Raw genomic sequence first — 25,960 nt, forward strand, 5'->3', positions numbered from 1 at the left:
AAATAAAATGTGTGTTTATTACCACCTAAACACAGTTTTAAATGATGTTTTGGGAAATTATTCTCAGGTTTATAGCAAAACATTTCCTAACCTGCTTTTCATTCACCTATTGAATAACAGCACACGTATAAACATCAAAACCAACACAATGACTGCTATTGGAATTGACAGACTTACTGACAACAGAGGTTGTTTGAATTTGCTGTGCCTACAGCAGCTTGGAAGAGTGTGCATGAAGATCTGAAGAAGGTGCATGTCATAACAGTGCTGAAGCTCAGACAAAAGACATCACACAGCAACAAAGTGAATTCTCCCAACAGCCTAGGGATATTGTTTCTTGATCTTTAGATTTTCTAACTTTCCACCACATTTACCTTTACACACGGTGCTTTCTTACTTCTGTAATGTATGGAATTCATTATATACTTCTGCAATGAAATTATCACACTGCTGGGTTGAACATCTGCACCCTGTCATATATCATCCAATTCATTTCTAGTTAATTTGATTCTAATATCTGCTTACATGATAAGCCAGATGTTCAGATAGACTGCAGCATCTAAAGTTTTGTTTTAAGAGTTTGCACAGTACGAGAGAATTTCACCCTGGGCTGATTTTGGTGTCTAGGGCGGGAGTAAAATGTGTTTTATCTCAGTCATTAATATGTATAATAGTTTCATGATTTTTAATATTTGTTTTTACTGCCAGTGCACACAGAAATCATCTATAGCCATCAAAATTTGACAGAGTCCCTGTGGGCAGGCCTAAAGATATTTAAATTTTTTTTTCAGAATTTCAATCGGCCTGTTTACATGATTAACTCGCCCAGGATAAATATCTTCAGCTAACGAGGAGGATCTTATCTGTGATTGGGATCAAGTAATTGAAATGCATCAAGTACAAGTTAAACCCACTATTCCCTTCATGGACAGATGTCAAAAAACTATTTTTCTCATTGTTTAATAACTGAAAGTTGGCATTTATACATAAGATGCATAAATAAAAATATTTCTGTAATACTTTTACAAATCTTACAATTACATTTACTTTGTGCAGGTACCTTTGAAAACCAAATAGCCAGGAGTTACTTAACTGTTCTTGAATTTGCATGTTTTGGAAAAAGTATGTAGTACTGTGACTGTAGAGTTTATTCAATGTACTGATACTCCCTGTGCCTCTTGGACACTAATGACTATTTGAGCCTCAGTGTTTAATGGAATATAAAAGGTATATGTAAAAAAGTATATCTCCAAATTACATGGGGGAATTTTGGAATCTCTTTAAATTGCATGATACTAATGGCAAAGCAATCTCAGGAGAAAAACTAGGTACTTATCAGTGGGGCCTGCTAAGAAAAGCTATTTTAGCAAGAAGGAGTAAAATATGATGATCCTGCAGAAGGACTGTGAACAAGAAATCTGTGTGTCGTACATACTGATGACTGTCAACCGATGTTATATTTCTAAAGGCTTTGGAGGGTAATAGTAAAGAATCACTTAACTCACCAAAGAAAATTTGCAGACTTGAACATACAGCTTCTGCACTTCCTCGTCAGAGACTGTAGAATCCATGCCATTGTAATCCTTGTAGGTTTCTAAATAGGTTGCAAGCCAGTCGCTTTGTAGATCTTGGTTAGGGTAGAGGCTGTAATCTACATTATGCACTCCTAAGAATAAACATGGGAACGTTTGACAAAATTAAATAATTGTTCTGTTATCATTTTTAGAGAAAAAAATCAACTACAGTATCTGTGCATAGCTGTCAGTATTTTAATTTCTGTGAATGTGATAAATATAACATTTATTTGAATTCTCCACTTTGTATGATAATTGCCACCATTATTTTTAAAACCACCTGACATCTGTTAATTAAAACAAAACTAACGTGTTAAAATAGGTGAGAACAACAACTTTGAGCTTTAAGGAACATTTGAAGAACGGAATGCATTTCCACTGTTTATGTAATTGCGTTTAACATGCCTTCTCATAGTGTCAGGGAATATTGTTGTATCAAAATTATACTGGTTTATATTAGCTGGAGTATGATTTAAACAAAAATAAAATCATATAAATACATTGTATGTGTGGATCCAGCATGCTTTTCTTCAACATTATTATAGCAAATGGGGCTGAGGAAATAAATTTCATGCTCGACATACAGTATACAGTATGTGTTCACAGTCACTGAAATATGTTTTTATGTTATTATATTTTTCAGCAGAAGCCCTTTTTTCTAATAGGACATGGGATAATCACAAAACCACTCTTTTCTCTTGATCAGCTCCATATGCCTGTCAATGTTCTCCATTTTTTTTTCTTCATATCAAATGGCCCCTAAGCATGTCTCGTGACATGCCCCAGATTCAATAGCCTAACCTGAACTAATTAGAAAAGTGTTTGGAAGAGAACGTATTGCACACCATGGGAGTTTAATGCCAGTCAGATTAAGACATTTGCCATATGTCCCAGGCACAAGGCCTTTCAACCTGTCATCACATCACTAGACTTGAGATGCAGGAGTGCTGGGTTAGAACTTAATGCTCTGGAAGCCTTTCTGCTCTATAAATATGACATTGAGTTCGCTTCTGCTCACACGGGGGTTTTAGAGCAACTTCAGCCTTCAGCTCTTACTGGGTTTGGTAGAATGTGGTGCAAAGAAAAAATGCCCATAGATGCATTTTCTTCAGTTAAGGATAACCAATGTGTACTTTTAATTTTAAATTTTAATTTTATGTTACTTTGTCTAGATGGTTCATTGCAAAATGAAACTGCTTGCATCTTTGCGACTTGAAAAAAACATGTTTATTGATGACTGGCTTCAGTTTGTTTCTGTACCTTTTTAAAATGGACCATGTAAAGCCCAACAATATTTTTTTGGTTTCCACTTCCATTTAAGCTCTATATCTTGAACAGTTATTATGTGTTTGCTAACACGCACTTGCAGCTTGCTGTTTGATTTGCAAGGTGCTTTCTGGATAAATGCAGTTAAGTCATTTTAATACTATAAATCAATAACTTGAAAGGTCCATTTTGTAAGGGAAACACGTGCTTTTAAGATCAGATATTCTTGTAGGGGTATATTGAAATACATACCCTTTTGTTGTCTGAGAGAGTAAACTGACATCTGAATTCATTTAAAACTTGCATCAAACAAATCCCTATAGTTTTCCAACAAGATATGAAAAACCATTGCATTTAACCCCGTTCCAATAAAAATAATAATTTATTAAGTTACTTAGAGGATTCTAACATGAAAGTCTAGTTGTTCGGGTCAGACCTTGGTCTGCATTTGTACTTCTAGTTGTGTAATGTGAACTTCACATTGAAGGCTTGACAAATATTGTATTTTTGATTATTATTCATTTTTTGTAACAACACAGCAATTATCTTTAATTATAAGAATGAAGACCTTAAGCTTGAGGGGACCTGCATGTCTGTCATCTTGTTCTAAAAATGAAATATTTGGGTGGGAGCTTTGGGGTTGACATATAGAAATTATACTGAGGGCTCCAACCACAAGTGCTACTATTCCTTTCATTTTCTCTAGCATTAAAAGTTGTTCTTGGATTTAGTACAGAAGACATACAGACTGAACCCTCTCGCTTTTAGACAAAAGGGTAGAAAATGTAACGTAAACCTACATCATGTGCTCATAGATTGAAAATGATGTAACTCCTGGACAGAGAAGCACATTTTCTTGAGTTCTAAGTATTTTTTTTACCATTTCTTCTATTTAGAAAGTAAGTGCTATCCAGGATCAGAAAGAGAAGTGTGTGTATGTGGTCCACTAGACATGAAATTAAAAAAAGGTTGAAATAAGGCAGCACACTCAAGTGAATTTTCAAGAGGTTTTATATGGAGACAGTTTCCAACTATATACAGTACTGTGATTGTGATAATTAAAGATATCCACCAACCTGCAAATTCATTAAAGTGATTCCCAATGTCGTATGCCTGGTAGTTGTAACCTGCATATTCATAATCAATAAATCTTACGAAACCTGAAAAGAACAATAAAGAAGTAAATGATCACCCTTATCACTATTATTGTAATCTAAGAAGTTTAAGAAGATAATATTGTGTATAAGTACATGAGATGTGCTCAATAAATGCAAAAATATTTACTACCATTTTTAATGTAAGGAAAGATTGTATTGTTGTATTTAAGTATTGTAAATGGACTGGTTTTCCATTTTATGTAGGAACTTCCTATTTAGTAGGCAAGCATTTTTGCTTATTTTATATGTCTGTCGCAGGAATGTCTTACAAATGACCTGCCATACACAACAACAATTTCCCATAAACATAAATTGGTTTCTACAAATGTCTTTCTTGTCTGCTTACTGACTTATTTTTGTTTCACACATTAATGCCCTATGCCAGTAAAAGCCTTGCTCCCTGAGGCAACAGAGACACTAACAGGTTTGGTTCCACGTGTAGGTGATACAATCTCTTCTTCTAATCCCACTTCATATTTGTAAATGTGCCTATTAAGACATTTTATCTTTTAGGTATAATGGCTTATAAACAGTACCATGAACACTCTTTTTATAGCTGTTGTGAGAATAAAGATCCTAAATGGAGCAGATATGTTTCACTAAAAAACTTTCAATATCTTAATTAATAAACAAAGTATCTTCATTTAAAAGGAATTTTGAATGATAAGAATTTCTGAGACTGTCAACCTTCTAAATTACATTAAATTTGAGGACAGAGTACTGTATATTTATTGAATTTGAGAGATGTTACCCCACTGTATATTTATTTTGTGCAGTTGTAGACATAAATAATTGTTGCAGATAGAATGTCATAGTCTACTGTACATTTTAGCCTGTTCTTGTATTTACTTTCCAGTTAAGATTCCATGTCCCTATGTACTTTTCAACATTCTGAAAGAAGTTTGTTTTCAGTGACTTATAATGTGCAGGTTGTTAGTTAAGATCACTGTAGATTTGCTGCTACATGCTTGGATACTTTAAGGCACTGACTTTCATCTGATCTATAGTTCTGACATGAGAAGGTCTGCTATTCAGCTTTATCCTTAAACCAATTTATAAAACAGTTGCCTTTATTGGTGTCTGATGGGAATGCCCTGCATTTTTTATTTTATGTTGTGGGAATATTGCCAGATGCCATTTTGCACCACCAGCTTCCTACACCATAGAATAAATAGTGGAGACTGATTTTTAGATTTCAGTTTTTGGATTGACATTAAATTCTATGCTGTACGGTTTATACAATATTTCATATACAGTCCTATTGTTTCATTTTTGCTGATTCAAAAATGCATTTAAAACATGCAGATAAATCCTATTTAAAAAACATTCTCTTTAAAAAACAAGACACCCATCTTAGATACACTTCAAACAGAAGATCTTTAAAAGATTGATTATGTATTAGAAATCTCCAAGTGAAAGATCTTTTGCACTATGCAGTACTGTATATCTAGTACAGAATTTAAAGAGTTTGAACTGTTAGTCTTCAAAATTACCTAACCTCCAAAGAGAGTTTTAAATTCATTTTGTCTTGTCTTTTATTTGGTTTGTATATTGTATGAACAGTCATTAAAAATTCATTAAATAAGTATTGGAACCAACAATATTTGTTTTGTTTTAATTTTTCTCAGTGTGCAATTATGTTGGCATATTTTGATGAAAATACCAAATATATATTCTATTTAAGAATGATTATACATATTACACACAAACGTGTGAGGTAAAACAGTACCCCATGATATATTTTAAATCAATATTTTTGAAACTTTAGTAATGAAAGTGGACCATCTGTGCAGGTAAATGTATAACTTTTAAATATAAATATGATTATTGTACCATAATACAGTAATTATTTTGTAGATAACTGTGTGCAATATATGAAATGGATTTTGTCTAGGTGTTGATAGAGAAAAAGAATTTTATTCTTTGCTATTACTTAAAATCACTGATAATAATACTTATTGGATATCATTTTGGTGATCTGTAGAAATATGAAATGACAGGTCCTTTTCAGAATTTTCCTGCATGACAGTCTTTCTTTATAAACTGTACTTATACAACTCATCATTTGCCTCTAGGGTTAGAGGAACAACTGCTATTCTATTCAATAAAATATCTGTATAATGGATCTAGTTATATTCTGTGTCCCATAACATCGTACATTAATGATACACTCTGGCTACCTCTCAAATAAATAATTCAGAACAAATTCCACCTCCCCTTCCAAAAACAAATCTGTTTTAAAGAAACATTCTCTGACAAGAAAAGGTTTCCTTTCTGTGTTATATTGTAGGTGACCCTAAACCAACCTTTAGCTTCATTGTAGATGATGTTTTTACACAGTAGGTCATTATGACACAGCACTGCTGGGGATTTGATTTGAGAAAGGTGCTTTTTAAGTGTTTCAATTTCGCTCACAAGGATGTCAATGCTGGGAACCTCTGTCAGGAACCTGGAACTGGGAGGAACAAGTACAAATGGGAAAAACAGAGGAAAAATGACAGTTAGACACGCAGAAAGATAAATGTCTGAAATGGTCATTATTATTTCATATAAATGCCTTTCTTTGCTTAAAAAATTTAAGCTGCAGTGGCAGTACCAGTGCTGCATATGTCAAAGGAAAGCCAAGGGACCACAGATGATTTAACTAGAAGAGGGGAGCGTATGTTAAAACCACATATGCAACAGCTCGCAGTAAACAGTAAATATGTGGTGCACTTGGCAGGACACTGGATTTTTTGGAGAGCACATGGCCAATTTCTTTAAGACAAAGAGAGGGCAGTCTTTTTTTTCCTTGTGATTTGTTTGCTCTACAGAAACAAACTATTTTATGATTTCCAGGCTTGTTTAATAAAAAATAGTGAAAGGAAAAAATGTATCCACTGTCATATGTCTGAAATTAAAATTGTGAGTAACACAATGAAGAAATGTATCATGACTGATCTAGGTGTGGAAACAATACAATTTACAGATTCTGACGCAATTGTTGTAATTCTTCGATTAAGACGAGTGTGGTGTGATGCCACGTAGGGTGGCCTTCAGTAGGGGCACTGTTACGGTTCCGAGGTGAGTCGAGAGAGATCCTGTGCAGAGTAGGGTGCCGAATCCGAAGCCATAAATCAAAGGCCAGTCAGAGATTTCAAAAGCCAAGGGGAAAACATCAGTACTGCTCCGAAAAGCTATCCAAAATCATAAGTCCAGGTTCCGAAAGCCAGTAAATGTGACACCAAAAACAGCAAGCCAGAAACGTAATCCAGAAAACAAGGTCAAAGAGAAAACAAGCCGAAAACCAGGAGTAACACAACAAGCGAAGATCGCCGAGTACCAGGATTGAGCTTCCAAAATACTGAGCAGAGAGTGAATGACTAGACAAGAATAAGTTAGCAGTAGGTGCTGTCCTTTCAGCCAAAGCTAGGGAACAATAATAGCATTAAACCTTCAGATAAGGGACAGATTCAGTCTCTGCTGAATACAAAGTCCAGACACCACCCCTAGAGGACTCGGCGTCACTGATGTAAATGTCACCAAAAATAAAGGGCTTCATGTGCAGTCAAGTTATAACGTGTCAGAAAGGTATGTTTGTATCTGCAAATGATCTTTAAGCGCAAGATTATTGTATTAAAATTTAAAATTCTGCATTGTCAGCCTCACTTAAGTCGTGTAGTTAATGCAAACACAACTTAAAACACTCTCAGGTTTTCACATGTTATTTGTTACTGTTATTGGCACATGTTATGACCCCAGGCGTCTAGGGGATTAAGGGGTGTAACATTTAGAATGGGTTTGGATGCAGGTGGGTTTCTGGTGAGGGACTTGCTGTAGGAAGCGTCACAAAAAAAAAGCGTCACCAGTTTGGTGCAAAAGTGAATAAGTTGCTGGTACGTATACAGGACACAATAACACACAGGGAAAAGGAACTTGAGCGGTGCCTTAGGAAAGAAAATAACAAAACTGAACGGATCTAGCTGATACAGCGAGGTTTATCCTAATTAACCCAAACAAAAATCAAAAGGGTCTTCGACGTCTTCATGCGCGCTAACTTCCCTATGCTGAACTACACCAGCACAAGATGTAAAGGCACTTTCATAAAAAACGTTTCGATGCCTTGAACCAATACAGTACATTAGAGTCACAAGAGGTTTGCTCAGAAAAAGGCAGTCTGCAACAATGAATGACTGGGCTGCTCCACTTTCCCTTAATATTTGAATTTCTCTTTGATCCTTTAGTTCTCCGGTTAATGAAACTAACCCTTTCAAAATAAAAGTTTCATAACTAGGATCAGGAGTATTTTCAAAAGTCGAAGGAACAGTAACATAGCAAACAGTCCTGCCAAGCCCTACACTCTTAGGTGGTTGTTGCTGTTGCTTTCTAGAGGCCTTGGAGTGGATCAGCTGCACAGCAGAGGCATTCCATTCTGCTTCTAACTCAAGCTGTCTGAGCTTAACCTCTTTCTCCATTTTACGAATCGCAAGGCAGAGTTCGAATTCTGCCTGGCAAAAATCAAAAGGGTCCTCAGCGTCTTCATATGCCCCAACTTCCCTAGACTGAACTAACCAGAACCAAAACACACGAGTGGCACACGCCCCTAACCTAGTGTCTAGACAAAACAAACCTACGTGTGCACAATGTAACCCGACGGCCTTACCTGTACCTTTTCCCCTGGTGTACAACAAGTTCACAGTTAACAATGACACGACACAAGTGAACCAATTGCACGATTTTGGTAAAATGGGAAATACCGAATAAAATACATGAGCAAGAAATAGGGTAACGAATGAGCGCAAGCAAGGTAAAAAGGAAAGTAACAAGTGCGGGCAAGGTAATAACAAAACACAGGTAATCAAAATGAATGAACAAGGCCGAAGCTAACAACGAACACTAGCGAACAAATGCGAATACAAGCCGAACCAAACCGAAGTTGAGCAAAAAGCTGACCGAGATCGGCGCTTCATCGGTATTTAAACTGTAGATCTAGTTGCTGATTGGTTGGGAGTTGATTGATGATGATGTCACAACTGCAATGATGGTGTAGTGATGGACCAATGTGGGGGGGTACCTGAATACAGGAAGCAGAACCAATAAAACAAAAACACGGCCACGAACGGAGATGTAACAGCACAGTTGCAAATACAGTAGCTTTTCCTTTACTTAGTCTATAAGTGAAAATGCTGTTAGAATTCTTTAGTCGTCCAATGATCGGTAGACTTTGCCCAACAGTAAGCACATGACTCTGCACATCCTGAGACTCACTGACATCCAAGACTTTGGTCAACACAAAACGTTCTAGAAGAAGAATTGGCTCCACTCTTGGCAAATGCATCTGAGGCGTTGCTTTCCTGATAAGTGAGGCATATTACTGTATCCTTTTTTGTATTCTTGATTTGCACCAGTCTTGACATTCAACAAGTTTACTCCCCTCACCTGTCCTCCATCAGCTCTCACACTAATGAGATGATTATGCAAAAGTCGCACAAGTGTGTATTGGCCAGTCATGAATGATCAATTAATCAAAATGTCACCAACACCATTTAATCAATACCAAAATCATTTTTTTTTTAAGAAAACAATGTTTCTTTTGATGTGCAGTATATTATATCCATGAACTGCAATACATCTCCCTATTGAATGAAGGCCGGTCATTGTGAAGATGGTTTATACTTAAAAGGATTATGGATCTTGGAATAAGTGACACTGGTGTGTGTTTTCGCACATATTCTTTTCAGAACATTCTCTCTTTAATAACTGGTAACATTTACCTTTATCCCACATCATGTAGACTTTTTCTACCATTTTATGAGATGATCATTTATAGTGAAAAGAGTAAATGACACTGTAGAAGAATTTATTTATACAAATACAAAATTTATATTTCTGAGTTTAGCCAAGCCTTTTTTTCTGGTGAATTTACAGTCAATATAATTGAGGGACAACTGTACTGTACTATACTTAAGCTGCACACTATAACATTTTCATTTAATTTTAAAACAGTTGGATTTTTATATAAAAAGGTAATTTGATGCTAAATGTCAAAACACATTAGGCTTTATTTCCCAAACTAAGTTTGCAGGTGATGTTCAAGCTGGACACGTGGCATTTTTGTTTGCCAGTCTTGCCAAACATTATAGATTCTTGGAAAAACACTGTCAACATACAGTATTTTGTAAGCTTTCTCTCTTGATTAGTAGCAAAATGTTTCCTTTTTCTTGGTAAAGAAAAGCTTTTAACACATCAATATAATCTGCTCAACCTCTCCACCATGCTGAGGTATAATTTCCTTATTCCATAAAACAATAATGCGTCTTTCAATTAATGCACTTTGTGTACCAGCACTGACTGGGAGGTCTTAGCAGTAGTACACCACCCGTGTGAGTTCCAGCTAAACCATCGTGTCCAGCACCTGTAACAAATGCCAAAATTAGTGATATTTTCTTTCCCTCTGCCTCACTAGGGGGTAGATGAACTCGGCAACATTTACAGCTTTGGCTGAATTGCTGGCCAATCTGTGTGTTACCGAGTTGCTTTGGCGCTTTCTATTGGCTCTGTTGCAGGTTGACACTAATGGCTCAATATTCGCTTCCACGTGCTGTAGGGCTGTGATCTCTGCACTGAATATAGCAACTTCAGCACCTTCACAGGACAAGCATGGCTCCCCCGTTTTCCTGATTGTCGGTACTGTGATACAAGTGTTTTACTAATACGACACTATCCCTATCATTCCAAATCTAAATTAACAAAGAATGAAATATTGAATCTTTACTAAAATTCATACTTACTATACTTACTATATATTCCATGTACCCCATATGTCTGTTATTCTCAAAGATTAAAGCAGTGCTAAGGCAACATATTGTACCTTGTTCATGCAGTTCTAGGATTTTGTGGAAATACAGGAAAGCATTCATCAAGGGTTTCATGCCAATATATTAGGAATCTAAAACTACTTGATAGGGTTGTTATAATTTTTAATTTTTTTTATCTGACCATCAGCCTTATTTATTTTTTCCAATGCACACTAAAAATAAAAATCACAGAGCAGTTACATCTTTGATGTTAAATCCTTGATATATTTGGCCCATACTGCCATATCCCTCTGTGATCTATCAGATTAATTAGGTGGAATGTGCATGCACAAGAAAATAAATAAATAATATACCAATTTAACTAATGCACTGTGGTGTCACTGTAGGTGGCAGAAAGTTGAGTTTTGTATAAAACGTTTAACTAATATGTTGGAAAATGCAGTGAACAAAATGGAAAGAAAGATTCAGGACACATGCAGTGGTTCATCATAAAATCCATTAATTATAATAAAGAAATTTATAAGAAATGGAACACTTTGCCACCCTCACATTATACCTAGTGTTCAACTTTTATTTAGTGAAATGTCTTGTTCTTATGTAATCGGAACTGTTTTCTCAGAGTGATATTTATATAAATCAACTCACAATTTTTAAAAATAATGTCCACTCATGTAATATTTCCGATCAATTTACAAGATATATCACTGTAACAGGAGAAATTTAAACACAAACTTCTTCTCATGAGTGGCAGTATCTTTTGAAATAACTATAAAATTCCATAATCTGGTCATTGGAGATTATGAGACTATGTTGAGCCCAGGAAGACTTCAGTGTTTGGTCAAAAAGGGAGAAATACGATTGCATGGGCTGTGTGTACTGCTCAGAAAATCTCATGTTTGTTCTACTTCTGTATGTTACTTAGACATAAGTGAATTTATCACAATAAATAGATTATTTTTTACTTATTATGTGAAAACATCTGACAATTTAAAATAATACATTTAATCTGTTAGTGATGTATATTATTTGAAGTCTCTAAACATGAGCCAATTTTGTAGCAGTCCTGTCTTGACTGCAAGAATAATTCTGTTCCTCAGATTTTTAAGTTTGGTCAATTTCACATGGAGTTGGAGCAGATACTGTACAAATTAAAAACAATTTCAATAGACGATTACACTGTAGCATTACTCTTTCTGTGCCTTTTTATTAAGGGGTTTTAAACTAGAAATATGGAAACTTTTCTAGGTAACTCCATACACTGTGTTAAGACTATACTAATTCTGAGAAGATGCCATTTATTAAAACATTTAGGGACATTTAATGCTAAAGCAATTTAAGGAGGAACATTAGTTTTTGAAACGCATCATGCTGTAAGGTTACAGTACATTTGTTTTGAAATGGTTAAACATTTTCAATTCTTTTTTCATGACCAACAAATCCAGGACTTGTGGTATTTTCATAGAAAACACAATAAAAACAGCTCAAGTGCTGTGTAAGCATTGTTTTTGGCCCCTGCTATTCAAATTATTTTTTTATGTCTTCATTCAACTAAAAAAAGTAATTTAAACACTGTAATACCTATTTATGCTTTGGAACAAACAGTTTGAGAAGTATTATACACAGATGTCTACATAATTTAGTAGTTTCTGTTTAGAGCAGTACAATAAAATGGACAAGATAGAATTTCCTGTTTACAGAAAATGCAAATGCATCTCCTGTAATACGGTACATCATTTTGATAGCATATCAGCATATTTTCCCCTTCTCAATTTAATAGGATTCCTTTTTTGTTAAAAGAGCACCAGGTAAGAACTCTTATCCTGTTAATCACCAAACCCTAATTTATTGTTTTATTTGCATACCCCCATGAAGCCTCCTCCAAACTATAGCATTCTCTTTATCAATTATTTTTTTAGCAGTCCTGTTTATGTAGTATTGTTTGTTTGAAAGATAGATAATCTAATTACTGAAGAGAATATTTCTTTAAAATGTTCTTGTCAGATATTAAGTGAAGTCTTGCAAACAGATCGCACAGAGGTTCGTATTTGAATCAGAATACTTTGTCTTTTTACCTCAGAATACTGAAAAAGACAGCGCTTGAAGGTGAGAACCAGGGACAAATGAGATAACAAAAGCAAATACTGTAGTAGAATGAACACTCTGCAGTACAAAAGTACGAAAAATAAAATGAGCAGTGATGATTGGCAAAGAGAAGTAAAGCATCACCATGAAGCAAAAATGCACCACTGTTGTCAAGGTCAGGACAGATAGAAAAGTGAGTGCTGGAGACAGAAAGGAGCCATCAACAAAGCCAACACAAAGAGAAACTAGCTTTGCCAGAAAGCACTTCCAGAAGCTAGAACCTTTGGTCGTCAACATCATTTTGTCTGGCGAGGAGAGAGATACTGTAACTCTTGTCTGTAATGAGAAAGTGATGGTGTAGCGCACGTTATTCCCACAACTGAAAAGAAAGTATCTGCAGATGTAACTGAATCATTCTCTCAGGCAGCATTATTGTTTTGGGCCAGATCCACCTGTAGGCTTCTTTTAGCTTGCCTTTGTTGAAAAGTATTTGTTTCAGCAATACTGGGATATTGAAATCATATCTACTGTAAATGTACTTCAGACTACCTTATGGTGGAGAAAGAACTGTAGGCTGGATAAAAGGCTAATAGTAATAAAAGATGGCATTTCTCTAATGTTTGGCAGTCCAAAGTGTCCTAAAGCCTTTCACAAAGAGGAGGGGAGCCACTTCATCTAGCACCGAACTTCAGTACCCACTCCAGGTGGTTTGTGGCAGCTCCCGTAGCAAAGTAGGTGAAAGAATCAGAATTTACATGACTCATTGAAGTAAGAGGGAAAATGGGAGAGGTTAAACTCTTGGTTAAACTCTGAGTGCAATTTAGTGAGGATACAAAGGTGGCTCTGTGGCTAAGGATCTGCACCTGTGGCTAGAAGGTTGCGGGTTTGTATCCTGCGGCCGGCAGAGGAATCCTACTCCATTGGGCCCCTGAGCAAACCCCAACTGCTCCAGGGGCGCCATATAAATGGATGACCCTACGCTCTGACCCCAAGCTTCTCTCCCTGTCTGTGTGTCTCATGGAGAGCAAGCTGGGGTATGCGAAAAAGACAAATTCCTAACACAAGAAACTGAATATGGCCAATAAAGTGATCTTATCTCTTCTCTTATGATTTATACCCCTGCTCTTATGGTGTCTGTGCAGCAATGACGGCCAGCCAGGACCTTGGTTTAACTTCTTATCTGAAAAGTGGAGACTCCTAGAACAGTATTCCCTATCCCCATTCATTTGGAAATTCTGGTCTAAAAGGAGGAGTGCCACCTAATGGTCCACCAGCACTACTTAACGCAGCGTATACAGTATTGTTTTTCCATTGTAATACTGTCCAGGCTTATTTCAGCTTCTGAGATCAAACCACCAGGTGGTAAGGCTGCTATGAACTAGCCCCCACAGCCCAGCTTTCAGTGTGCTGAGGTACTGTATGTTCTAGGGTAAAGGGAAGGACTACGGACTGTTTCATGGGGAAACCGTTTATACTGTAAGTGGTATAACTGCACCGACATGGGGAAGCTGCTACCCAGCATGACAAAGAAAGATTACAAGCTATTGTAAAAGCAAGGTTAGTTGAGCTCTTCTGTATGCTAAAATGTAATTATCATTCAGTTTTTACTTGATTAGTTACTTTGAAAGTGTAACTACCACAGCAGCTTAAAAATCCTTGTATAGAACATTTTAATTCAGGTGGAAATACTGTTACAATTTGCATTTACTGTATACTGTCCGCATATATACAGAATACCACATTTTCTTCCTGGCGATACCTAAATTCATAGTGAATGTATAATGTACAGATGATAGCAGCAGCAATTCCAGATATAAACTGTGTATCTTACATATGAAGCTTTTCTCTCACTTTTAATACATTCTTATTAACTAATGTCTAGATGAACTAGTATTTTGCTAAAAGGAACATATGATTGCATTGTTGTCAATTTTTTTTGTCAGAACTGCACTTATCACTGGAGACTAAGCAGTCTGTAATATAAATTCCAGGTGCTAATATAAATACTCTGTGATGAGTGTTGAAAAAAAAGACTTGTAAGTGCAAATTAAAGCTCTTACAAGATGGAGTACTGAGTGGAAGCTTGTTTTTTATTATTCAAGTGATTTGAGAGAGGAGAAGGGGGAGATGAACTACAGAGAGTGATTCTTTTTTTCTGATTTTTGAATATGCCAATGGCTCATCAGGGAAACATTTCAACTTCCTGCATTGCCTTTTCAGTGAAGGGTATTTGCTTGACAGCTGAATGTGTGAATGTTTGTTGGTACAGTGGGGACCGATGATGCTGCCATAACAGTCTGCAGTTGGAAGAATCTGTGGATTCATTTTTATAGCAGCAAAATAATGAGGATGGCATGATCTGAGATGATTTTCTTTAATTCAGGAAAAGAGTAATACAGAATACTGTGGCTTTGAGCAGAAGAGAATTATCATTTTGATGACAAATTTTCTTCCAAGAAGACAAACATGACTTTCTTTGCTTATTAATCCAACCTAATATATTGTCAGTAAAGAAACTGATTAATAAAGGATTACAGTTTCTCTCTCTCTAAAATTGTGGGGAACTTTAGGTTTTACTTTGAGATTTCTTTGAAATTTCTCCATTAAAATGCCTATATTAAAATATAGTGTACAAACACTGACTATATTTCACAGTAAATGCATACAGTATTATTCTTTCTTCTTGTGTTTTGAAGAAATAGATTATGTAAAATGATTGCTAATGACATATTATGCCTTGTGACTCTTAATTGAAACATTAAAAGTAAATATGGGGAGACCTAATATATGGCTCAAATAAAAAAATGCACACTTACTGTACAATTAATAGGTGCAGTTGGTTTAATTGCTGTATTTAAAAGAGCCATTAAAGAAATCCAAATTGTGGAACAAGTCAATACAGTTGCTACAGTAATAAAACTTTTACCTTGATTTGAAGGCTGACAATGAATTAATGGCAAATATGTATATTTTGCTTGTATATCATATATTTGTATTAGTGGACAATGCCCATGCTACAGTATATCTCTCTAAACGCAGTATTTTTTCCATGAAAAGAGTAAAAATCTACTAAATGTTTTAATGGTGTCTGATTATTTACAAATGCTGTACAATTCAAGCAAATACTTACTTATTCATGTTTTTAGGCCATTTATGCATTTTCTATTGTCCTTAACTAGTAGTGCTTTGAAAACCTGTAGTTCTTCAAAACATGAAAAATATATTATTGATTTCAATTCCCCTGTGTTTAAAAAATCATATCTGCTCGACATTAAAACTTAGTTCTTTGATTTTATACCAGAAAATAGGGCAGAATGTTAAATTAATAATCCGATATTATTGAAAAATTTATTACAAGGATTTTGCTTATAATTTTGTGTTCTACAGCAATTAATAATTTCAGCTTTTTGCTGCTCCCTAAGGAAATAACTTTCATTCAAAATGCAGCATATGATGATAAACATAGCACATTTTCTTCACTACATACTAATAGATTGTGTCCTTCACTGTATCTGAACACGGATTAAAAAGGCAGGCAAGTGTGTTATTGTTAATATTAAAAAACCTGAAAACACACATCCTTGAAATAAGCCTATATACTTTTAATAGTTTTAGTCTGGGTACCTAAAACATACATTTTTGTTTAATGTACAGTACAATGTAATTCATGGTTCAGTTAACTATTTTGCTAGTTCTTTATTCATTTTGCAATCTAAAGATATTCAGATATGTTGTGTTTCTCTGTTCCTTCACTCAATGTTTCTCCTTTTTATTGAAACAATTATACAGTATGATGGTATAATGACATTTTAGATATTTCTTAAAGTACAAAAAGTAGCATTTTAGCTTTATGGGTGTGTAGAGAGGAACAAAATGATGCCAAAGATGGAGAATATCTGATAATGAGGCAATTACATTTCATTGGAAAATAGGATTGATTAGCTGCTAGAGCATTTCATATTTGCTTCTCCTGTATTACTTGCCTTGCGTTGTTGTGATGAAGTTTCTGAAGATTAAAAAAATGGATGTGAATTAAAGATTGCATAGACAAGCTCGGTTGCTTCTCACTCACACTAAGCTGTATTAATTGCCGTCAAAGCGTTTATAATAGCAGAAATAAACTACTTCAGGCTTTCAGTAAATTGTTGATGCTCACATCATACATACAGTATACTGTAACTCCGGACTGTGCCTAAGATGTGTAAGAATTTTGCAGAGCAGTGTACATTACATACAATATGTTGTGTTTATACAGTACTGTATACTGTGTTGTATATATATATATGCCATTACATGACAGTTGTCTGTCAGTCTTCCTCAAAACTTGCTCATACAGCAGCCAAAATGATCACCATGCATAAATGATTTACTACAAAATAAATGCAGACTTCAGAAAGTTATCTATCCCCATTAATAATCAAGATTTAAACAGTGATTCCAGTGGAAAATCAACTTCAGAAGCTAATAAAATTGGACCATTTAATTAATTCCATGAAGATAAATCCTGTATTCTCCATAATTACTGTATCCCACTGGTGTATGCACGATTTTCAGATTTTTTTATTAAGTTGCATCGTTTTTGTGGTTTAAGTACTGCTCTTGAATTTGCCTTCATAAACATGTATAAAGCTTGAAAACCCCTTGCTTCCTAAAAGCAATAATAGCACTTGCTACTGTAACCACTTATCCAGCATTAATATGTTCTAAATAAGTCATCAGATACCCACAATTATCTACTGTATAAATGTCAATTACTTCATTAAAAGAAAACCCCTAGTAGCCGGAGTTATTTTATGAAATGCTTCTGTACAGTATTTCTTTACCCAAATGATCCACACTTTCCTATCAGTATTTGTGTACCATGTTTGCAGATCCAGAATTTTTCCATTTCAACTATTGGAAAAATTGCTTTAAAAACTAGTAGCTTTTTTTAAATAAATTCAAGACTATTTAAGTATTTAAGACTGAGGGATTTGCAGAGATAGTTTCTGAGTTTTCAGGTTTTGTGGTGTGACCTTTCTCAGTCACAGTACAACCTCCCAGAATTACCTCCATCACTCCTTGGTCTAGTCTGTAATAAGGTGTTTTAATTTTTATTTTTACAGTACTTCATACATTTCTAAAAGTAGATTTTCTTTAAAATCTCTTAATTATTTGGGTAGAGGGAAAAGATAAAATGAAATTGTAAATCTCAGTTCTGTACCAGCCATTTTAAGACTGCAGTTTTAATTTTAAGCTTGAGACATAGTGCTTTTGTATTTCACAAGACAAGGTATTACAGCATTGTTTGATTTGAAGATTAAACTATTTACTTTATTGGTATAGTAAAGTCTTTTACATCTATTTAGAAGGAAATGAGGAGCGTACTACGCCCAGGACTAGAGTATTGTCTATTTTTATAAAATCCTACTCAGCATGCCTTCAGGGCTGTAGTGCTAGTGAAGCTTACTGTGGGCACTGTAGATCAAACATTGCCTGTACTGCAGCCCATTCATAATAATGTATCTGGCAATTGTCAGAGTTGCCTTAATGCCATAAAGACTTTAAAGAATCAAACTGTTTAAAACTGATATTCCCTCTACAGGTTAGAGATTTAGGAGCTTGCCTCCAAATGATTAATAGATTTCTGGGATTTCCATCTTCTTTGGAGCAGTCTTATTTTCTATTCCACTGAGCCATTTGCAACTGAATATTCTGTGTTTGAAAATGCCAGGCATTCGTGTGCGGAGATCTGACTTATCAGCTGAAACATTTGTGCGAGTGTGTGGGGGGGGGGGGGATTGACCAATCAATCAGGTGTGCAGTGGTCATTAGTGTAGAGGTCGTGCTGTTGAGTTTGGCAGTGAACTAAAATAGCATATAATGCAGCCGTTTCCAAAATGCCTTCACACACATACACACCCACACACATAAACACACTACCAGCCTTCCTGCCAAACCCTCACTATCAAATCTTGCTGCATTTCTTTGTTGTTAAACCAAATATAGTGTTACATTGTCCATCTTTACGTACAATACAACTGCATATAGCCTCCGGTTCCCTAGCCTGAATGCTAACTGTTCTCTGCCCTAGGCTCTGAATGCTATCTCAGTGTAACAGCACACAGAATGCATGCTATTCCCACACCCACTGCCACTGCTCTGGGGATAAGAACAACACAATTGATAGAAAGTGTATTCTTTTCCATAGGTTCCCACCAGCATGTCGCTAACAATTTCCGGGGCCTTATCAAAGAACAAACGCCTTTGAAAACTGGAAACAAAGCACCAGGCTACATTGTTGCTGTACTTTCACTGAAATAATCTGTGTTTTCCATCACTCTACATGTGGAGCCTACAAACTCCACCTAATGTAGACATTTGGATCCCAAATTTTCTGCGAGCTTTTTGTTTTGCTGTTCTACAGTATATCTACAGGCCTTCAAGAAAGTGTCAAGAAATAAATATTATGTTTCTTAAAGCATTCTTTACATTTTAAACAAAGTAATTGTGTTCCAAAATGCATCCATTGCACTTCTTGGCTCTGAATGCAAACAGTCCTCTTAAACTGAAAGAGCACTTTTTAAATATTTAACTCACTGCCGCAGTGCAGAGCAAAGTAGGAGTTACCATTGTTTTTTAGAAGAAAAAAATACAATTAAACATACCATACTTATTACACTGAGTTTTGCATAGAAACTAGAACTTAAAAGGTTTAAATAGCTGGCATACTTACAGGAAGGCTTGAAAAATAATGTCATTCATTGTCTAAATGTACAGGTTCTGTATTTTTAAACCAACATCTGTTTTACATCTTTGAGTATTTAAATTTTTAAGTAGCCCTGCTCCTGATTTTTATTTTGGTGATCATTAATTATTTACACTAGATATTCATATAGGGTATCATTGACCTAAAAGCCTGCTTGCAGGAAGGGTGTGTTATTAAAATATATTTTAAATAATCCTGTGTCAATAGTTTTATTTAGACTAAATAAATTAGAACAATTAAATTTGTGCAAAAACACTGTGAAATTACATTGTGAGAATCATTAAAGTTGTTCATATTTACCTTCACCTCTCCCTTTTTTTTATTTCTAACATTAATAGCATGCTCATGCTCAAATTAATGTTTGTTTCAATTAATATTTCAGATTTTAATTTTCAAAATTAAATATCACTGATTTATCATTTATATAATTAATTATGTTGATAACTTGTAAGCAATCTGTCGGTCATCAACAGTTTACACTTCAGGTGTTATTTGTTTTCTTCCTACAGTTCTGGAATTGTCAAATGTCTTCTGCAAAGGAAGTAATATATAGAAAAACTGTATATCAATCAAATGTGAAAGAAAAGAAAGGCTGTTCTAACATACTTTGAATGATGATATACTAGTATATATAATATATCATATATATTAATAATATAGGATATATTAGTTATGGAAGCTTACCGTCATTTTAAGCTACTGTACAGTACCTTTGTGTATAAGGAATGTGGTTCTTTATTTACATAACACATACGGAGTTGGAACCAAAGGTTCTTTTATTATATGTAATTGGTTTATTTCTTATGTATAATACACCATTAACAAATAATTATAGTCCGCAAGTATGTATAAATTTTGTGTTTATAATTCCATATACATTTTTATGGATTTGCTTAAACTTATTTCAGAACGTAAGAATGCTGTTTTACCCCTTTATTTTAGAGGTACTGTAGGTACTCAGCACACCTGCAACTATAGTTAGGATGTCTTCCAACGTGTCTCTTCCACTGGAGTCATTCTGTCAGAGTAAAAGGGGTTGCTTATAACAGTTTAAGCAGGGCATGCAGTAAGCCTTTTATGCAAAATATAAAGCATTCGCTGGTAGACGTTAATTAGAGACATTTCCTGCTCTTGCAGTTGCTTACAAATTCATGATTCATGATTTGTATGGTTTATTTGCATAGATTTGCAACTACAATAAAGCAACAATGATTTTCCAATAACCATGAATTGTCTGAGTTTAAATTGCAAATTAATATCCTTTTTATATGGGAAGCTGCACCCTTACACAGTACTGTTCCAGCCTTGAGCTCCAGCTCAGCAGATGTTTACTCTCTTGTTACAAGGCAGTGCTTGGAGGCTTTGTGAAAGGAATGCTTCATAACTGAAGTGCTGCCTCTTTTTTTCATTTACTTTTGCAGTTGTGACCACCTTTTGTCATCTGTTTTTAGCATCTTAACAGATTGTCACTCTTCTTGAGTTGTGAAGCAGGGACTGTGGAGAGAGGGCGGGTTGGACATGGGTTGGACTGTACAGTATGTGCACATGTGAACATGTGGAACTGGTGCTTATTGATGTATTGGTATGACACGACCTGAAAATTAATAAAAATTACAGACTGAAGTGCATTTCAATTTTAAAAGGGCTAACTATTTGTAATGTAACTGTAACAATTGCAATAATTACAGTGCATTATTGCAGTGAATTATTGTAGCATACAGTACTTACATCACAGTGACATGAAGTGACTTTTGTATGATTACTGTGTTTTCATAGTGGTAGAGGTAAGACTTTAAAATGAGACAACTAAAAATCTGCAACTAAAAGTATGATAATGTCAATCTTTGTTGTAATCAATTATTTGTTATATGTCTGTTTCATTAAAAAAGTTTTGTTTACAGTTGTTTTCCTGATTTCACCTAATGCTTTTTTGGATCAAGTTATAGAAAAAAGAGACAGGAAGGGTTCTTAATAGTCTGAGACTTCACTCTGGAATAGTGTGTATTGTTGAGATATACAGTTAGTGCATATTCATCATAATAGCAACATTTGCTTCTAAAGTCATGTTGTAGAATAATTTGTCAGTGTCAAATCTTTTCTGAAAAACGCTTGAAGCTAAAGCATAACTATTAGACAGGTAAAACATTCTAATTCCGTTTATAGTCAATTAACTTTATGTACTTTTAACAGTGTATAGCTACATCCCTGAAGTCATGTGAGAGGACATGAGGAACCATCAGTAAAAAGGTGTATTTCACTATTTCATTTCTCTGTTGCCCACTGGATCTTGTCTCTTTCTAGTGCACAATTATATATATATACTGTATATATTTATTGTTCACATATTGTAACAGGTGGCTACACCTAACTGTCTATCAGACCTTATGATACATATAATCATTTTGTTTAAATTAAGTTCTTGCCTCACAACTCATGGGCTCTAGGGTTCTGTCCTAGACTTGCATACCCCCTGTGTAGAGTGTGCCATGCTCTTCCTCTGTTCGTGTGGGTTATCTTTTACCTCCAAAAACATGCTAACTAGGTTAATTGGAATCTCTGAATTGTCCCTGTGTGTTTGAGTATGCGTGCCCTGAGATGCACTAATATCCCACCCAGGGTATAGTCCTGCTTTTCAACCCGTGCTTGTGGAAGTGACTGTGTGTTGCTATAACCCTTACTATTTTAAGATTAATTCCCCTGTTAGGTTATCTCTGTATTAAAACTAAGGGTGTTTAAATGTGTAATATTGTTAAAAGCATTTAAATCCTGAATTAAATTACAAGTTAGGATTATTCCCATCATTTGAAAGCACTAATTGATATATCATAATTGATACATAATTGATTTATCATTTGAGTTCAAATGTAAGTCATCCTAATATTATACTTTTAAATTATGGTTTGGGTTATTTAAAAGCAAAATCCAATCCTTTTGCTGTTGAAAAGTGAAAGGGGCATTTTATTTTGTATTCATTATTATTTTTACATTATTTTTTAATGTTGTAAACATTAATTTAATCCTGAATGTAGAAATGAGACCTGTTCAGTTTGTGTCAGAACACCAGAATATGCCTTATTGCAATAGTTATTTGTATGTTACATAGATATCACCAAAAAATAAAAAAAATCCTGCAGTAATTTTTAAAAGCTTTTTCCCCTTTTCCAAGAAGTATCAAAATCTAGTGCCATCTACTGAATTAACAGGTTTACTGCACCACCTCTGGTAAAGTATTCAAACTACAGGAAAGTATATTGGAATAGATAATTTAATGTCTTCTGCATGGGTATTATTGATTAAGAATTCGATATCTGGCTTTGGGCAAGTAAACCTCCTGCCTCTCATAATTTAGACATCTGTAAGTGGGAAATCTTTCTTTTTGTAGCTCTTGGAGTACCATAACTACGTAGTATTGCATTTTACAATGTTGGCTGAATGTACATAAGCTAGCCTGCTGATTTTTTCTTTCAAAATGAAACAAGAATATAAAATTGTAAGCAATGAGCATTATTTACAATGACATAAATAATACAGTATATTGGATATAAGATACAGTAGCTGTAAATACAAAACTAAACATAACATAATGCTAATTTCAGTATTACATTTTCTTGAGGTACTATCATATATAATGGTAATTCCATTGATACAATTGTACAGAACATTTATGGATTAATTGCATTTCAAGATTCATTAGTACTCTATAGGCTAATGTAAATAAAATACAGGGTCTTCTTGTAATATGATTAAGCTAAAGCTTGCTTTAATGGAAGAGAATATTGCTCCAATAAGCTCTGCATTTTTGTATTTTATAATTAACACAATAACAATAACAACAATAATAATGTTTGTAGTCCAGGTATAAATATTTTGCAATTAACTGAATTTGAGTACTGATCAACAGTATACATTCAGTCCAGAGATAAATTCATCAACATTTGAAAGTCTGAATGCTTAATTAATATGATACTGTAATGATACGGGAATGTAACAATATACAGATTTTTTTTATTTTTGTTTTGTTTAATCAATTGACTGCACTTATATTCTGCAAATATTTGTTTTTAGCAATTTAACTGATGTAAAGCTTGACAGGATACATGACAATAATGCACTGTTACATTTTTTTGTGTTTTAAGATCTGTTAATTGAAGCCAAAGGCACCAAAACACATAGATTATAGAACACAAGGGAGACTGCAAATGATTCACTTAAGTTAAGGTTTTACAACATGCAAGGCATTTGAAAAGTGTGAGATTTAAATGTCATTAAAACTTTAAAAAATCACTTAAAACTGTAAAACCATTTTACTTTTTTACTCTTGCAGTGGATCAGTAATGGTGTTAGATTAAAGGAAATCATAATCACTAAAAATACATAACATAGATACAGTACAGTATATACAGTATTTTTTATATTTTGCAATTCTAGTGACTCAAATCTAGTACTGTACTAAATACTCTAGTACTCTAGTAAATCTAGAAAGATGTAACTTACAAAAAAAAATTATTAGTAATGCTGTGCAATGGCAGATATACTGAGAGGCATTGAAAACAAAACAAAAATGAGTTTTGGAACCAAGGAACAAGTGGAGGTTAAATCCTTTCCAGAAATTAATCTGAAGAAATCTTGAAAGCCCAAATATTGTGTGCTTCACTCTTTGTTTTTTTTTTCTTTGAACATGAAATTCACCTCTACTTGTTCTCCAGTCAAGAACAAAAATGAGATAATTCAGGAATTACGTAAATAATTTTTATCCAAGATTTGCACACTACTGTGTTGGAGTATTGTGTTGATTCTCCAATCATAATAAATAAGTGAACCAAAGATTCAGATCTTGTGGCCTGTTTACTAGGCAAGGCTAGTTCGTTTGATCGACTTTGCCCACTGGCATCATGTACAGCGTGGGGATTATTCCATTTCACTTTGTGACCTTCAAAGTTATTTTCACTTACAGTACTTGCACTTACTGTCCGTGTACAGTACCTTTTTCAACACATCAAATACTATAATGTAAAACTAAAAGTAACATTAACATTAATTTGTCACAGGAAAAAATGTGCATAAAACCTGAGGTGCTATGAATGGTTGAAAGTGTAATGTGATTTGCTGTTTTACAACAGATTTTGGCTCCAGTTAATGATTCATCTTTCACCACTGATGCTTCATATGAAACCCATGTGTAAATCTTCTCATAAAAGAATGCATGTGTTTGGCCTTTTAATTTAATATTTGAAGAACAGCAAGATGGATGTCAATAACTTTATTATAATTGGATTTCATGTTTACTGTAGATCAAAAATTACTCTGCTGGATATTGTAACATTATGCTCCCTGTTTTGCATTATAGATTTTTAACCTCATTTCACATACCAAAAAAAAAACATTATAAGCAAAAAACATTTCCATTGTAGTCTTGACAGGATCTAGTGTCCACTGAGTGTTATAAAGGGCTGTTCTGCATCCTTGCTGCCTGAAGGCTGTTTTGATAATCATATTAATGAGACTAGATACACAAAATGTGCTGTAGGAGCTTGGGTGGGTGAGAAGACAAGTCATATTTGCACTATACCTATACTAATCTAGTGGCCTTGACCAAGGTACATAAACCCCAAGGCTTCTATTGATCAGCCTTGAATCTACCTTTGCCACACGATTCCTAGTTAGTTATTAGAAACGTTAGTTTGTTCCATGAATTATTTTATCAGAAGCAAGTTACATCAAGTGCTTATTTTCTAAATAAATAACGTTTTGAATGCAGACTTCCAACAGGAGTTTTTTGCAGAGCTGTAGCAGCTTTCTCTGTCCTGGTGTGTGGAACATATTGGTACTGTAGTAATACTGAACTACAGTAGGTTTCATGCTAAAAAGGAAAGAAGATTTAACATGGCTTCTAGAGTGTTTCACTCAGCACTGTGCAACTGTTTTGGTGGCTCCCAACGAAAGCGATCAAAGACCTTACAGATTTGCTACATCAGAACTGCTCCCAACACTAATCATAGATTTATAGTGGCGTTACAAATTGAAAGGCTTTCTTTCTTTGTTACTAAAATGTTTTTTTTTCTAGACCTTGTCATTTTGTAAAGGGGCAATGGTCTAGATTTTAGATAATATTCTGGATATCAGAATTTTATTTTCAACATTTAATAATTTGATGGAATGATGGATGATTAAGTGTTAAGGAAAAAAAATATCATCCCAGATAAGTGAATTTAAATTAAACAACATTTAATATTGAATTGGTTTTCCATTTTTTTTTAAATCTCATTTCTCACTAAACTATACCATCATATCAAAATGTTGAGTATTGCCCTGGAGGCTTGTGTCTCTCCCAGGTCT

The 25,960-nt window shown here is 34.6% G+C and overlaps 1 protein-coding gene and 1 long non-coding RNA gene across 5 annotated transcripts in view; one reads left to right on the plus strand and one right to left on the minus strand.

Annotated features, from left to right (window-relative positions):
• Window positions 1–25,960, plus strand: part of LOC148645545 (uncharacterized) — a 245,042-nt gene that overhangs the window by 42,841 nt on the left and 176,241 nt on the right. Inside the window, exon 3 of one of the 2 annotated variants that reach the window (XR_015928051.1) lies at window positions 792–927. The exons of the other annotated variant lie outside the window; for it this stretch is intronic. This is a non-coding gene — a long non-coding RNA (uncharacterized LOC148645545). Of the gene's footprint in view, window positions 1–791; window positions 928–25,960 lie in introns of those variants that run through there. 2 annotated transcript variants of the gene reach the window in all.
• LOC148645546 (ethanolamine kinase 1) overlaps window positions 1–25,960 on the minus strand; it is a 64,087-nt gene that overhangs the window by 18,324 nt on the left and 19,803 nt on the right. For all 3 annotated transcript variants that reach the window (XM_088610918.1, XM_088610917.1, XM_088610919.1), the window contains exons 4-6: window positions 6,304–6,452; window positions 3,917–4,000; window positions 1,506–1,666 (exon numbers count right to left, since the gene is read on the minus strand). In XM_088610918.1, the coding sequence (XP_088467044.1) occupies window positions 1,506–1,666; window positions 3,917–4,000; window positions 6,304–6,452 (394 nt within the window). The remainder of the gene's footprint in view (window positions 1–1,505; window positions 1,667–3,916; window positions 4,001–6,303; window positions 6,453–25,960) is intronic.

This window comes from Lepisosteus platostomus, chromosome 18, assembly GCF_059453375.1.
Source record: "Lepisosteus platostomus isolate fLepPlt1 chromosome 18, fLepPlt1.hap1, whole genome shotgun sequence".
NCBI lineage: Eukaryota > Metazoa > Chordata > Actinopteri > Semionotiformes > Lepisosteidae > Lepisosteus > Lepisosteus platostomus.